Below are 15,598 nucleotides of genomic sequence, written 5' to 3' on the forward strand. Positions count from 1 at the left end.
GTTCTCAGCGGCCAACACAGAGTTTTTCAAGAAACACCCCCTGTGCCGGGAACCCCCATCCTCCCAGGGTCGGTATGGGAGTGTCCCCGGGGACCCCTGAGTCCCCTGATCCAGAGGGGTGGGGATGGGTCTTTGGTGCCTCCCATGGAGGGTTGGCCGTGGCTGGAGTCTGTCGCCACCAGAAGACGGGGCGGTGGCGGGGGAGTGTCTTCGTGGCATCTCACCATTTATAATTACGTGTTTATTAGCGAGGTCGCCCGGGTCACACACGCGTCCATCACCGGCTCTGGTGAGGAGCCGGTGCTGACAGTCATGTTTATAGAGTTCTGCGTCTCCAGGGCCCCAGGCGCCGTGGGGGTTTCAGTAAACCGTCCCCGAATGAGGAAATGAATGCATGATCAGTTGAAGTAAAGGACAGTGTTTATCCTGCTGGAAAGAGAACCCACGGAGGAAAGGATTTCCATTTGACGAGAGTCTTACGGAGGCTGTAGGACGTTTCACGGACGGGCATCTCCCATCACACGATACTCAGCGAGCCTTTCCCACAAACTGGGGTGTTCAAACCGTAGGTTTTATCATCGCCCAGTACGGGGGCTGCGGGGCGGGTCAGGAGGTAAGTCTGTCACAGTCCCCGTTCCCCGTAAGGCGGCACCACGTCAGGCCGGGCCAGGCCTGGAGCCAGTCAGGAGCCAGAGGCAGGGGGAGATGAGGACAAGCGCCTTCATTCACTGCAGTTTCACAGGAAGGAAAGGGGCTGGGCTGGCCTGAGTAATCTCGGCAGACTCTGGGACCAGGGTGGCACCCGGCCCGGGGGCGATGAAGTCAGGGGATAGTGGTCCCGGAGCATATGAACCTCATAGAGGAGGTGGCTGGGGTGTGGACTCTGGACGGGTCGCTGCACACGTGAGGGCGGTGTTTGCGGGCGATGTCTCGAAGAATTGAGTGGTCCCGGGAAGGGCCGTGCCTCCAGGGTCAGCAAGGCCCCAGCTGTCAAAGCCTCAGAACAAGGCAATCTCCAATGCCCTGCCCTCCACCCCTGGGCGTGCGGGCTGTCCCAGGCCACACTGACTTCTCAGTGTCCAGGACCGACCCCCAGGCCTGGAGGTAAGTCCGCCTGACCTGCTTCATCATCCCTACTTGCCTCCTGCTCTGTTTTCTGGCTAACTGGTCCCTGAAAAGATAGTCATTTTTAACAGCATCGTAAAATTGATGAAGTCCCCATCATAAAAGTTCCTGGGTCACAGACAGCAGCTCACGTTTTCCCTGCCTCCCCTTAAAGAGCCGGGCTCCTGATTTATGCCGATCAGGGCTTCCTGTCACCTGCTCCCAGAATTATAGCTGGAGGTATAACTGTCCCCAAGTTTGTCTCCGTTGGTTGTAGAAAGCAAAACCAAGAACTCTGGGGTCCCTTTTGCTGAGTTTTAAAAGAGATGAAAGAGGCACTTCCTTCGCGTTTGCAAGCCTGCCAGGACATGGCCCATGTGCAAGCCAGAGGAAAAAGCATCAGTTAAAGTCGGTTCTAATGAAGCTTAACCGGGCCCCTCGCCGAGCAGAACCACCCGCCGCCGTTGGACAGCGAACGGTGGGCAGAGGACTGCCCTGGCGGACGGCTTGGAGGGCAGAGGCCAGCTGAGAGCATGCGGGCCATCACCTTCCTGTCGTTTAAGGGGGCCTGGAGAAGTGAGCTTACCTGACTCAGGGCGGTTGCTTCCTTCTAGCACAGGAAGGGCCCTCATTATCAGGGGCACAATACCCAGCCCAGTCCCAGGGAGGGGAGAGTGAAGGTGAAGGAGGCCCCCCCGGGTCACCTGATCCTTGACCTCTGAAAGGGGGTCCAGGGACTTCACTGGTGGTCCAGTGGTTTAGACGCCACAGTTCTAACTCAGGGGTGTGGGTTCAAGCCCTGGTCGGGGAACTAGGATCCCGTATGCTGCATGCATGGCCTGGCTAAAAAAAAAGTCCTGAAAGGTTGGGTCCTGGTGGGTGATGACTTGGGTCTCCGAGTCACACAGAGACACAGGCCACCCCTCCTCGGTGACCCAGGCGTCCTGCAGAGCCCAAGCTGACACTTTGTTCTTGCCACTCTGGCCAAGCTCTGTTCCCCTGGGTTCCATGTCAGGCGGCAGGTTGGCCAGCCCTAGGGGCTCCTCCGTCTGAGCTCCATCAGCCCTCAGTGGGCTGTGCACCGGCAGTGGCCCTTCTGCTCCTGGCCCTGAGGTCAGAGCGCCACACGCGCCTGCCCTCCCCCTGGCAGTGGTCTTTCTAAAACCAGAAACCTGGCCATCCCCCCCACTCCACCAAAAGGCTTGGATGCTCTCCACAGAGGCCCCGCCCCAACCCCCATCTGCAGACAGGAGGCCCGCTGCCTGATCCCGCCCACTCTCTGGACCTGCGCTCACCCGCCACCACGGTCTCCTGTGGTGCCCCTCTCCCCCTGCTGAACTCCTTTTTAAACACCACAACCCAGCTCAAATACCCACCCTGCAAAAGTCAAAGTCACTCAGTCGTGTCTGACTCTTTGCGACCCCATGGACTATATAGTCCATGGAATTCTCCAGGCCAGAATACTGGAGTGGGTAGCCTTTCCCTTCTCCAGGGGATCTTCCCAACCCAGCGATTGAAGCCAGGTCTCCCACATTGCGGGCGGAATCTTTACCCGCTGAGCCACAAGGGAAGCCCTGCAAACCCCACCACCAAATGCAGCAACCTTAAAGGCAGCTGCTCCTTCTCCTGTGGTTCTGGAATACTCCACACTGCGGACATGACTGTCTCCCTGGCTGGAGCAGGCACCCTGAGAACCAGAGTCACTTCCCATCGGCCCTGTTTCTGGCGCCGGGCACAGAGCTGCGTTCAGAAGGGACACAGATGCTGCCTGATCCGAGTATTTGGGTCCTTGGGCTAAAAGCTACTAAAAGCACTGTGCTTCTTTCATGAAAGATTTTTGCCAAAGAAACAAAACACATGCCCCACCTCGACCCCTCCTTATACCACTTCTCAACCCGGCCAGCAAAATGAAAGCGTTAGTCTTATTCAGTCATGTCCAAGTCTTCACAACCCCATGAACTGTAGCCCACCAGGCTCCTCTGTCCATGGGGATTCTCCAGGCAAGAATACTGGAGTGGGTTTCCATTTCCTTCTTCAGGGGATCTTCCCGACCCAGGGATCAAACCTGGGTCTCCTGCATTGCAGGCACTTTCTTTACCATCCGAGCCACCAGGGAAGCCCCGGAAAGCAAAATGCCTTGTTGGTAAAACTCCATCCACTGGACAGTCCTTCCCGTCCGCCCACTAACCAAGTCAGTCAAGACACGGAGGCTGGATTGGGAGAGTCGAGTTTATTAGCATACACAAAGATGGCACGCCCGAGGGCGCCAGTCTGCGGGCTACACCGTGTAAAACTGTAGAAAATCCATAGCAAAGCAGAAAAGTCAAGTGAAGCTATTACAAAATCGGGCAAATGGACTGAAAATGAGTATTTCCAATGTGAGTCTCTTCTGATAAATTTTTTTTTTACTTTATGAATTAAATACATGGTGAAACAGTGAAAATATATTTACAGTTATTTAAAATGGACATTGCCAACATATTTAATTAAAAAAAACCTTTCCCGTTTCTTGCCTGTTTCAAAGAGAATTTTAAATATGACTTTAGCTTTTAAAAAATACAATAAGGAAATAATTACATTCTTAATATGAAAACATCTTACAACTCACAGCCATGGTCAATTAACGCTGAACACGCATAATTTAAAAGTTGATGTTAAAGTTTAAAGTTAGTGTTTCCTTTCTTTTTAGAAAAAAAAAAATCAAAGATTATCTTATTAAAAACACCTCTGGTCCCTAAGAAATATGATCTGATGATTCTATCTGGAAAGTTTCTTCCATGGCAATGAATAGAAATACCTGGTGATGCTTGTCTGCTGCCAAGCTGGGTTTATCTGGAAGGACATAACTGGATTATTTCACAAAAGATGGGGTGCACGTGAGGCCAACATTCCCTGCGCATGAGCTCTCTCGTCTTCACCAAGGACACAGGACAGGCAGTCCTGCTACAGCTTGGGGCCCACCAGGAGGCTGCTTCTTTTTTTGGGATGCTGAGCTGTGTGTAGTATGTGTATGTGTGTGTGTGGGTGGGGGAATGAAAATGTTAATTTATTTCTAGTTTATTTCACAGTATCAACCCAGTCCATCGTGGGGATAAAAAGAAGACAGTAAGGACAACAAGAACAACAAAATACCCTCTTTAAAACTGGGCCATGGTCTGAAATTACTATTTTTGCATTAAAAAACCTTAATTTGGGGGGGGGGGGGAGGAGAGAAAGGCAAGAGTTTAATACTGAAGTGTTGCTGAGCGGAGGTGGAGGCGCCCGGGCGTCCTGCTGGCTCCTGGAGGAGCTGTCGCTGGGCGGAGCGGCCGGGCTGGGGTACAGACATGTTGGGGAGGCCCTGCCCGAGTGCCTGTCCCTGGGCCAGGCTGCAAAGGCTCCAGTCCCAGGACAGATGCTGGTGAATAATCAGAGAAGGCTGCCCGTGGGCAAACTTTACATTTCCTTCCAAACAGGGTGCTGACACGTACTCTTCGGGAAAGAAAGGCTGGGGCCGCAGACAACAGCATTCTGCCCACAACCCTCGGGCCCAGCCCAGCTTCGGCCCTGCGCCCTCCCCTGGGAAACACAAGCCCAGCAGTCTGTCTCAGTGAACAGGAGCCTGAAACCCCTCGCTGGGGGGCCGGCCTCCAGGGCCAGGACACACGCCTTTCACTTTCTGTGACAGATTTTTTCGAGTTGGCATGTCTCCAGCCCATCAGAGTCATCTGGGTTTTCACGAAAACACCCCAAACTAGCTCAGGGACCGGGGAGATGGACAAGGGGACGGTCCAGCTGGACAAAGCCAAGGTGTGCGAACCGAGGGGCCATGACTGGTTCTCCACGGTCCCCGGGAGGAGGGCCTGGGGAGATGCGTGTGCGGGTGCCCCGCCCGCCAGGCTCCCGCAGACGGCTGTCGGGAGGCAGGGCCACCGCTGGCTCCTCAGACCCACAGACTGGCCCTGCTCGACCCTCAGTGCCTGGGAGGAGCGGCCCTCTCCACCTCCTGAGCCCACGTCGAGGGTGACGTGGCGTGCCCTCTATGTCTGTGCAAGAGGTTGGTGAATGAATGAAAACTCTATAGAAATGTAGTATAGGCTGCCCACCCCAGTATCCTTGGGCTTCCCTGGTGGCTCAGCTGGTAAAGAATCCGCCTGCAATGCAGGAGACCTGGGTTCCATCCCTGGGTTGAGAAGATCCCCTGGAAAAGGGAGAGGCTACCCGACTCCAGTATTCTGGCCTGGAGAATCCCATGGACTGTATAGTCCATGGGGTCGCAAACAGGCGGACACGACTGAGCGACTTTCACTTCACTTCATAAAAACGTGAAAATGAAAGGATTTTCAAGGTTGATGAACCCTTGCCAAAACACAGCCAGGAACAGAAGCCTGAGAGGCTGATGGTCGCCCCACCCTAAGGGAAGGACCTTGAGACCCCAGGGAGGGGACCGTCTCACACCAGGGCTCTGGTCCGGCCACCACGTTCATCTCATTTCGGTCAGGATCCTATTTGTCGAGCACTCTGTGACCATGACTGTCTGTTGGAGGGATGGGGACATGGCCCAAGGATCCGCTTCTCCCAGGGGATGGGGGCCTGCACCCCAGAGCAAGGGTCCAGGCCGGCTGCCTGTCCCCCGAGGCTGGCTCGGTCACCACTGCCTCCTGGTCTCCCCCGGGGCGAGGGGGCAGCCCCCTGGGGCACGTTTCGGGTGGGCTACAGAGATCGCTGTCGCTGCCAGGATTCTGACAGGATGTCCACGGTGTGTCTAATATGTACAGATATAAATTAAAACCTATACTTACTGAACATATACAAATAAATAACTTATTTTGAAGCAAATGCCTTAACTTTCTGATCGAATCTAAGATGTCGAGGGACACACACGACATCACACAGCCCGACGCCGGCAGCCTTGACCCCCACGGGGCCCGTTTTACGTGGCTTCGGGGAACAAGACAGGGTTGAATCCTCCATTCTCTTTAAAAGGCTTATGGTTGTGAAAGTGAATTTAAAAACGTGGGTTTTTTAGGCAGGAAATACATAACCGGGAGTCTAAATACCAGGGCCCAAATCCTGCCTCTGGTATCAACCGCTGTCCTCAGGTGCGACCCACAGAGATGGTTGCGGTGACCGCTGCCAGCCGGCCCACTGCTGGTTGACTCTGCCCACCTGCACCAGGATAAGATCACCTTTTCCCTTCTCAGTAACAGTTGAAGTCTGACCACCATCTTGGACAAAGTTGGCTACCAATCAGAGGAGCCGGAGAGCCACGACAGAGAACGTTCATTTGACCGCAAGGCAGTGAGAATCTACAGCAGCTCACAGTTTATGGAAGCTCAGCTTCATATGATGCCATGTGGTCCCGCCTCCTGCATGGACGGGAGAGCCGGGGGGGTGGCAGCACTGGGGAGATGGGCTCCTCGCTTCCCACCTGGCTTTCCGGGGGCGGGGTCACAGGTGCGGGTGAGACGCGCCCCACCTGCTGTATCAACTACGAAGGATGAACCTGAGCGTTGGGCGCCAGGCAGCAGCTTGCAGACCAGACAGCCGGCTTTGCGAGAAATCCAGGCTTTTCAGGTGGACTCCGGGGAAACAGGCTTCCCTGATGGCTCGGATGGTGAAGAGTCTGCCTGCAAGGCGAGAGACCTGGGTTCGATCCCTGGGTCGGGAAGATCCCCTGGAGAAGGTAATGACAACCCACTCCAGTACTCTTGCCTATAAAATCCCATGGATAGAGGAGCCTGGTAGGTTACAGTCCATGAGATCGCAAAGAGTCAAACACGACTGAGTGACTTCACATGGTCCAGGTAAACAGCTTCCGGTTCTGCTGTGAAATTCCTAGGCACCAAGACCATTGCCCTGCTCTAGTCGGTAAAGCCAGCCAGGGCCCGTGCCAGCCTCGGGGGCCACTCTGACCCTGCTGGCGACAGCAACCTTGACCGTGTGGCCTGCAGAAAATGTGAGCACCAGGACGTGGTCACAGGACGCTGCCTGCTCGCTTACCGCTCCTGTATCTGACGACAAACACCCGTGGGGCAGCGGACGCCAGGCCCGCTCCGGCGGCGGGGGGCAGAGAGCCCGTGCACGCATGTGACTGGTCCTTCGGTCAGCGTGCAGGGGGCTCCAGGGTGACTAAGGCTGTCCTGGGCAGTGGCCACGCTTCCCACAAGGAGTATTCCTGAGAGGTCCGTCTGCAGATGGGAGGGCTGGCCTGGTCCTCAGACCCAGATGACCTCCACCTGTGGACAGGCCTGTCCCCGTCACGTCTCAGGCTCCAGAAGCATCCCACAGGAGGCAGACAGGGATGCTGCAAGAGGCCCTGCCTGGAAGCCAGGCCCCTGGGGAACGAGTGTGACTGTCAGCCTGAGGCCACCCAGGGCTCTGAGACCACACGCCGGCTCTGAGGGGGTCGATGGGGCGTGGATGCTGGAAAAAGCAGGAAAGGACACACACAACGTGAAGCACCAAGACCCTCTGCCGCCCTTGCAAAGCGGAACAGACCATTAACAAAACATGGCCCAGAAGCTCTGGCAAGCCCTGGGCGCTAGGTGCAACCCAGGACACAGAGAGGACGTTTCCTTAAGGCCTAAAGGAGAGTGTCCTGGTGACAAAATCATCTGTTCGTAAAATGTTCGTAAAAACAGATAGAAACTGCTTCACAGCATAGCTCGGTGGTGACTTTACCAGGTGTGGGGGAGGCGCTTGTGAGACTCAGGGGGCAATGGGGGGGTGGCTGGGGTGTCCCCAGGGTGCCTGGCCGAGCAGCAGGCAGCCGGAGGCCCACGCTGCGCCCAGCGTGCAGAGCGTGTCTGCGTCGAGGTCCCTGCGGGTCTTCGGTCTGGAGGGGCGGGGACGGGTGGAAGCCGCCGTCTACCTGGGCTGGAAGCTGTGGCTTCTTCATCTGCCGGAGGGGGAGGCTCCCCACCTTCCACCCCTTGCCGTCTTTTCACAAATGAAGTTGGAAGCCAAAGAGTTACAAGTAAATCTCTTTACAGGGAACCATTATACAGTAGAGAGGATATGCGCGGTGGGCCCGGGTCCTGGCACCGGAGCGCAGTCGCAGGGCGGCCACTCAACGCTGCGAGAACCGGGCATCCTCCGGCTCTATGTCCCGTTCTTCAGCTCCCATTCCTGCCAAGTGAGGGGACAGGGGGTATGTACAGGTCCACAGGGCACGCCTGGGGCCGGGGCAGGCCAGGCCACCTCCCGCATGCGCTGATGCCCAGACGGGGAGGATGCGGCTGCCCAGAGCTGGACGTCGGGGCCCGTCAGCCCTCCTCACACTGGGAAACCCCGTGACGGGCGACCTGCCACTCCCCAGCCTTCGTGGGCACACCCTCTCACACTCAGAGCAGCCCTCTTCGGGAGTCGGGCATTACCCTAGGAACACTGCCTGGGATGACAATTCTCGATGAGAACCCAGGATGAGTCAGAGGAGTCCCAGAAAGAAAGGCCACGGTGGGAGCAGAGACCACACGTGCGATGCACTCACAGGTGGACGGACGCTCCCAGCGGCCGGGCCGGGCCACCACCCCTTTCCCCCAGCCACAGCTCCCCAGTCACTATGCTCGGGAGTCTCGGGAAAACCCCGCTCAACCCCATTCCGTCAGGGAGGCCCTGGGCTGGTCTGAGTGGCCAGCTGTGCGTCTGCTGCAGCCAAAACCACACAGGTTACGTTTATTGTGAGGGGGACGCGCAGAGCACGGGCAACTGCATGGCGAGGGCAGGCCCGCGAGACGGAGCCTTCCAGAGGCTGCAGCTACAGAACCGTAATACACTGGTTTCTTTGACAGTAAAGAAAAAAAAGGGAATATTTTTATCGCATTTCCCTTCTGCAAATAATTAGGGGGACTTTATGGGACAGCTCGATTCTAAATATCTCTCAGGCAAAACATATTCCTCTGCAAACTAAGGATACTTAACAGATGCCAAGGAAAGATGGAAGGCAGGAGGAGAAGGGGACAGGAGGAGATGGCTGGATGGCATCACCGACTTGATGGATGTGAGTTTGAGTAAGCTCTGGGAGTTGGTGATGGACAGGGAAGCCTGGCATGCTGCAGTCCATGGGGTTGCAGAGTTGGACACAACTGAGCGATTGAACTGAACTGAAGCAAAGTAACCAATGGCACACAATCGTTCTTTTCCCCAAATTTACCAACACACACAGGCTCGGTCGAACGCGTGTGCTATGAAGGCAGACAGCGCAGATGCTGTTTATAACCGCCACCGTCACGGACCCGCCCGTGAACGCAGCAGCGAGCGGCCGGTGCTCAAAACTCCGGCTCTCATCAAACACCAGACCCACTTTCCAGAAAACAGTATCTCCCAGCCGATCTGCCCTGGGCTCCAAAACCGCCAGAGAACAAAGGTGACAGCAGCTCGGAGAGGGTCCCAGGGAGAGAGGGGAGGGCGGCCGGCCTCCACGTTCGTCGGGACAGATGAAACTCGTCCGGATGAAGCAGGGTGACTGGACCAAGCAGGATGCTTCCACAGCACACACTGTCAGCTACACCATCCAGGACTGTGTACTTTGATAATCTATAGTTTTTTTGTTGTTTAATTTTCTGAGATTTTAAGTTTGGCATCAAAACTTTTCAGTGGGCAGTGCCAGCGAACAGCTGAAAGGCACGACAGGATGGCCCCTCGGGCAGAGGTTTATGGGGTGAGGGTGGGGAGGCCGGGGAGGGGTTGGAGAAGAGCACACCTGGACTTTTTTTTTTTGTTTTAAGGATCCCGTTGGTCACCTGGCCAATCTCTGCTTCATCAATGAAGATACAAGTCAGAAGAAGCCAGGAGGCAGAACCAGAGCTGCAGACTTTCCTGACAACAGATGGCGTGGGCCTAGAGACCAGGTCTTGGCCGTTCCTGACTCTGAAAGGACGGCTTCCTGAAGGAGGGTCTGACTTTAGAAAAGAACTGGGAAGATACTTGTGGAACAGTATCTAATATACAGAAGCTGTAGAACCGGATGAGGAGACCATGCTTAGCTCCTCAGCCCCCACCATCCCCAACAAACTCAGCGCTGAAGTGCCCCCACCCCTCCTGCCTGCATCGGCGCTGGGGTCGCCGCCCCCCAGGATACCTGCTCCCCTTCAGCACTGCCGCTCCCCCAGCGGGCGGGGTGGGCGCTCACCTTGGCCTTCCGCAGCACATGGCCCCGGCAGGGCGAGTTGCCGGGGGCCGGCCGGCTCTTCTTCAGGACGGCCGCACTGTTCACAGGCACTGGGCCCTCTGCGTCGCTGGTCTCACAGCTGGACATGGGCGAGTTCTCCAGAGTCCGATGCCTGAAAACCGGAGACTGTTAACAGAAAGAGGAGGCGCTAGGTGAGGTGCGGGTTCCAGGTCCACAGTATTTTCCATGAGGGAAATGTTTGATGCAGAAAACGGGCTTGGGAAATAGGCAAAAATGACAAGCGAAGAACTGATGCTCTTGTGTGGTGGTGCTGGAGAGGACTCTGGAGAGCCTCTTGGGACCGCAAGGAGCTCCGTGCAGTCAATCCTAAAGGAAACCAACCCTGGACATGTACTGGAAGGGCTGATGCTGAAGCCACGGGGTGCCCCTCCCGGTAGTGGCCACAGTCCAATCTGGAGGATGCCTGACCGCTTACAGCACGGTCTCCACAGGTCAGAGCAAGTCCTGAGATGCAGCGGAGCGAACCTGAGGTCACCTGGTCCCCAGTGAGATCGCAAGCTGCTCCTGTAATTTGCTGTCCTTCCCCAAACGAGGTCTCAAGGACTGACCGCCCTGTGCTCGCTGCGTAACGTGGGATGTAGAACACTAGTTAGATCGCATAGAACGTCATTTTAGGAGGACAGTGCTTCAGTGACCATTCCCAGGGGTCGCTGAGAACCCCCCCCTCCAGGGGCTGCAGCCAGCTTTCCCCACGTTTTCCTTCACTTGGAAATGCCTTCAAAGGCCACTCTGGCTGAGGGGTGGGGTGGGGAGGAGGGAGCCGCTCCGTCCACCCCCTGGGAAGCCGAGCTGGGCTCTGAGGGAGGCAGCCCGTGCCCTCCCCCAGGACAGGTGCGCCTCATGGCAGCCACTGTTCCCAGGCTGTGGTCAGGGTGGGGACAAGGCAGAGAGCCGCACGCGGGCAGATGGCAGCTCTGGGGTCCCAGGAGGGGCCCTCCAGAGAGAGGAGCAGACCCGAGGTAGGGCACAGGGAAGGAGAGCTGACAAGAGGGGGCTGAGTGGGAGACCCTCGAGAGGAAGGGAGGACCCCAGAACGTGGGGTCACCCCAAACACCGAGAGCAGCGATCGGCACCCAGAGACATGACGTCACACAGAAAAAACCTGACCAACCCAATATTGTACTCAGATGTTGCCAAAGGGAAGAAAACAACTTGGGGTTTCCACCACCTTTGAAAAAAAGTTCAGTGAGACAGAGAAGAAAAAATTCAGGGTCCGTGACCTTGAAACACAGCCAAGGAACCTGTTTCGGGCGGGCACGTGAGCTGTGTCTTGGCGAAGCTGACGCTGGGGCACAGGGATGAGTCGCAACCTGGGAGAGCATGCCCGGCCCCTCTCCCGGGGAGCGGGTGGACTGTACCTGTGGGCTGGACGTCCCTGAGCGGGGCTCGATGGCCAGCCCCAGGGTGATGCCGCCGGCCAGCGCCTTCTTGAGGCTCTCCTTGACCTCCGTCAGCTCCAGCTCCAGGTTGACGCGCTCCGTCTCCTTCTGCTTACACTCCTCCTCCAGCTTCTTCAGCTTCTCTTCCAGGACCACCTGGGTCTTCCTGCCTGGAATCCCAGAGGAACACTACTGCTCCAGCTGAAGGCAAATACTTCCAAGCATCCGAGGACGGACGTTCGGGACCCCCTGCGAGGCGCTCGGCCCAATCCTGGGGTTCTTGCTCCCCACCCAACTAGAGTCTTTCCCACCAAACTCCAATCCAGCAGTTCCTGAAAGGAACAGGGTCCCTTCCCAAACGCCCCCCTTCATGCAGCTGGGAGAATATGGACTGGGAAGTAGAAGACCTTGATGCTCACAAATGGCAGGAATTTGGGGCCTGGACCTCAATACCCTCATTTTAAACTGAGGAATTTGGACTAGGTGGCTCCCAAAGGTGTCACTGACTTGAAACGTCTGAATATTTTTCTGTTCTCATTTTTTTCTACTCGAGTCATCTTATTTGCCCCTGTGCTCAAAATATAATACAGCTCACATCCCCATGGAATACGGCACATTCGCTGTATTTATCTTATTTGAAATGTGTCGTGGTGACATGGGAGGGCAGATAATGCGCCCATTGCACAGATGAGGAAACTGACTCCAAGGATTGACCAACTGATGGGCAGGCCCCAGCCTGGCGCCTGGCAGCACATGAAGGCTCTCTTCTCCCAGGCCCGAAGCTGGTCTAATCTGTCCGCACCTTCACTAACCTGCAAACTGGAAACACGGAGCGAAGGACTCTCCTCCCGTCCTGCTGACCTGGGGGCTCCCGTTCAGGTCTCTGCCTGAGCCTCTGATCCCTTTCCCTGTCCCAGGGTTGAGGGGGGTGCATCTCACCCTCCTGCCCCTCCTACAGGCTGTCTCAGACCGGCACACACCGGCCTCCCATCCTTTAAGCTCTGAAAGCGCTTTCCTGCTTAAAAAAATCACCTAGGCACAAAGTCAGGGATGGCTGGAGCTGCCTACTAACTGCTGCACGTCCGCCAGCTCCTCCAGCGCAGACGCCGATGGAGAGCAGGAGCTTCCCCTCCAAACCACCCTGGTCTCTGCGTCCCTCCTCCTCACCCCTACCCCTGACCCGAGGCCAAAGGATCACAGCTGACAGCGTCATCCTCGCCCCAGGATCAGACTCAGCCCTGAGCGGAGAGGACAGACGTTTTTGCAGCACCCACCCCAGAGCCAGGCACTGCTCGCCCAGCTCCCCCGGGGAGGAGGCCTGACCTACAGGAGGCCTGACAACAGGCCTGACCTAGAGACAGACGGGCTGCAGTCCACACAGGGGTGTCCTCCTCCTCCCTGACCCCCCGGGGTTGCTCCCGTCCCCCTGGGCTCTTCCCAGATACCATCCGCAAGTGCGCCACCTCCCCGCGCTCGCTGGTCCCTCTGCAGGGAACAGGGGGCCCCTTCCAGCCCCACAGGGGGCCTCCCACCTGGGCTTCTGTGGACGACGTGTCCTCCTGCTGAGACAGCCGTCACAGCCAGGGACCAGAGCTCTGGAGCCCTGGGGCTCATGCCCCCGACAACCCGACCGTCAGCACCCGAGGCTGGGACAGCTCCCGGCACCCACCCGGGCCCCAGCCAGGGGGCCCCGTCCTGCCTGGTCCTTACTCCACACCGTGGCCCCCGCCCCGGGCTTCCAGCAAGGCTTCCGAACTGCGAGAAGCACCGCGTGGAAGGACGAGAGCCTGGTGAGGGGCAGACCCTGTGTGGAGGCGCTGGCCCTGCAGAAGGGGCCCCGCGTACCGGTGTTCACTTCGATGGCCGCCCTCAGCCCCTTCCTCTCCTTGCGCAGCTGGGCCAGCCTGTCTCGCAGGCCCTCCCGCCTCTTCAGCAGCTCCTCCTCTTTGGCCTGCAGCCGCTTGGCATCTGCTTCCACCCGGTTCTTGCCATATTTGTACTGGTCGGCATCTTTCAAACAAGAAAGCGTCGGTAGGAAATTAGGTTTAACCAAGCAGATGACGGGCCAATTCATAAAGCCCGTTTAGTCCACCAGCTCCATAAAATAAACTCAAAGCGAGTCATTTTGCTAATCTAACGAGAAAAAAGAATAGGACGGGTTTGAACCAAACAGAAAAGTGACTGGTTCCGATGATCCGATATTCTTTGAAACGAATTTCAAAGATGAAAACAGGATGTTCGGTTCAAAATCACTCAGTCATGTCCGACTCTTTGCGACCCCAGGGACAGTACGAAAAGGCAAAAAAAAAGAAAAGGATATTAGGAAATTTCTTTAACTCCTCCCATTGAGACAGGATGCCACGTATACTCTTCAGTAAGGTCGAGAGTGAACCAAACGTTCTGCCATCTGAGAAGAGGGGTCTCTCGGCGCCAGAAATAATCTCCCGGTGCCCGCAGCGCTCTCAGCGTCACGTCTGAGCCTGACTACGGCGCTGCTGGCGCTTCTACCGGCTCTGCCGGCACCTGTGCCCCTGCAGGAGTGGCAGGGCCGCCCTGCGTGCACAGAGCGCACAACAGGGATCTGCTGGCACGTGGACTCGTGAGAGAGGGAAGGGGCACGCAGAGCCGCGTCTGGAGCCCGACGGCCTGGGAGGGGCTCCCAACTTGCCGCCCGTGCTGTGTGGCTCCACAAGGCACTGCCTCGCTCTGCGCCCGTTTCCTCACCTGTGCGACGGGGGGAGCGAGAGGGGCAGTTCACAGGGTGGTGGCTGTTTGTAGTCGTTCAGTCGTGTCTGACTCTGTGACCCCGTGGACCGTAGCCCACCAGGCTCCCTGCGTCCATGGGAATCTCCAGACAAGAATACTGGAGTGGGGTGCCATTTCCTCCTCCCGGGATCTTCCCGACCCAGGGATGGAATCGGAGTCTCCTGTGTCTCCTGCCTTGTAAGGTGGATTCTTCACCGCTGAGCCACCAGGGACGCCCTCACAGGGTTGTTTTGAGGGGTAAATTAACACTCATCAGAACTCTGAGCAAGCACAGAATGAGCACTAGGTAAATAAATGCTCATTAAACACAGAGCGGAAAACTGAGCAGAGAGGAAACTAGCCTTAAGGACAATTGAGAGGCTTGGCCAACCTCACACCAGCTAGTATCACGTTAGGCCCTGCGCCTGTGCTCGTCTCCCCTAATTACGCTGCCTTACCAGAATAGTCAGGGCTCACAGTTCTGTGAGAAGACTCTCGAGAGTCCCTTGGACAGCAAGGAGATCCAACCAGTCCATCCTAAAGGAGATCAGTCCTGAATACTCATTGGAAGGACTGATGCTGAAGCTGAAACTCCAATACTTTGGCTACTTGATGTGAAGAGCTGACTCATTGGAAAAGACCCTGATGCTGGGAAAGATTGAAGGTGGGAGGAGAAGGGGACAACAGAGGATGAGATGGTTGGATGGCATCACCGACTCAAAGGACATGACTTTGAGCAGGCCCCGGGAGACAGTGAAGGACAGGGAAGCCTGGCGTGCTGCAGTCCATGGGGTCGCAGACTGGAACATGACCGAGCGATGGAACAATTCTGTAGCTCCCAGGGTCTTCCGATGCCCCTGAAGCTAACCGCTCACACCTGACAACTCAGGGCCCCCGCACCCCCGCCCTTGGGCACTCACGTCCCACGAGACACCACAGTGGTTTACTTGCATGTCTGACACTGTTACTAAACTGGAAATGACTTCTGGGGAGAAGCCGTGGGGGAGGAAAGGGGTGTCATGCTCAATAATGAAGGCAGTGGACGAGGGAAGAGGTGATGACTGTGGGCCAGCAATTAGTCTCCCGGAGCCTCAGCTTCACCCCCCATAAAGCAGAAGTGCTAAAGCCTACCTTGTGCGTTAAAAAAAAACCAACACAATCAATGCCTACTAAACTCCACCCTCTGACAGGACCACGT

The 15,598-nt window shown here is 56.6% G+C and overlaps 1 protein-coding gene across 3 annotated transcripts in view; it reads right to left on the bottom strand.

Moving 5' to 3' along the window:
• Positions 1 to 3,316: 3,316 nt before the first annotated feature.
• AFAP1 (actin filament associated protein 1) overlaps positions 3,317 to 15,598 on the bottom strand; it is a 149,391-nt gene continuing 137,109 nt past the window's right edge. For 2 of the 3 annotated variants that reach the window (XM_055589187.1, XM_055589188.1), the window contains 4 exons: positions 13,501 to 13,665; positions 11,635 to 11,825; positions 10,217 to 10,381; positions 3,317 to 6,713 (listed from right to left, as the gene is read on the bottom strand). In XM_055589187.1, coding sequence (XP_055445162.1) covers positions 6,657 to 6,713; positions 10,217 to 10,381; positions 11,635 to 11,825; positions 13,501 to 13,665 — 578 coding nt within the window. In that variant the 3' untranslated portion in view covers positions 3,317 to 6,656. Of the gene's footprint in view, positions 8,215 to 10,216; positions 10,382 to 11,634; positions 11,826 to 13,500; positions 13,666 to 15,598 lie in introns of all 3 variants that reach the window. The other variant, XM_055589189.1, reaches the window with a different exon arrangement.

The sequence above is a fragment of the Bubalus kerabau genome, chromosome 7, assembly GCF_029407905.1.
Source record: "Bubalus kerabau isolate K-KA32 ecotype Philippines breed swamp buffalo chromosome 7, PCC_UOA_SB_1v2, whole genome shotgun sequence".
NCBI lineage: Eukaryota > Metazoa > Chordata > Mammalia > Artiodactyla > Bovidae > Bubalus > Bubalus kerabau.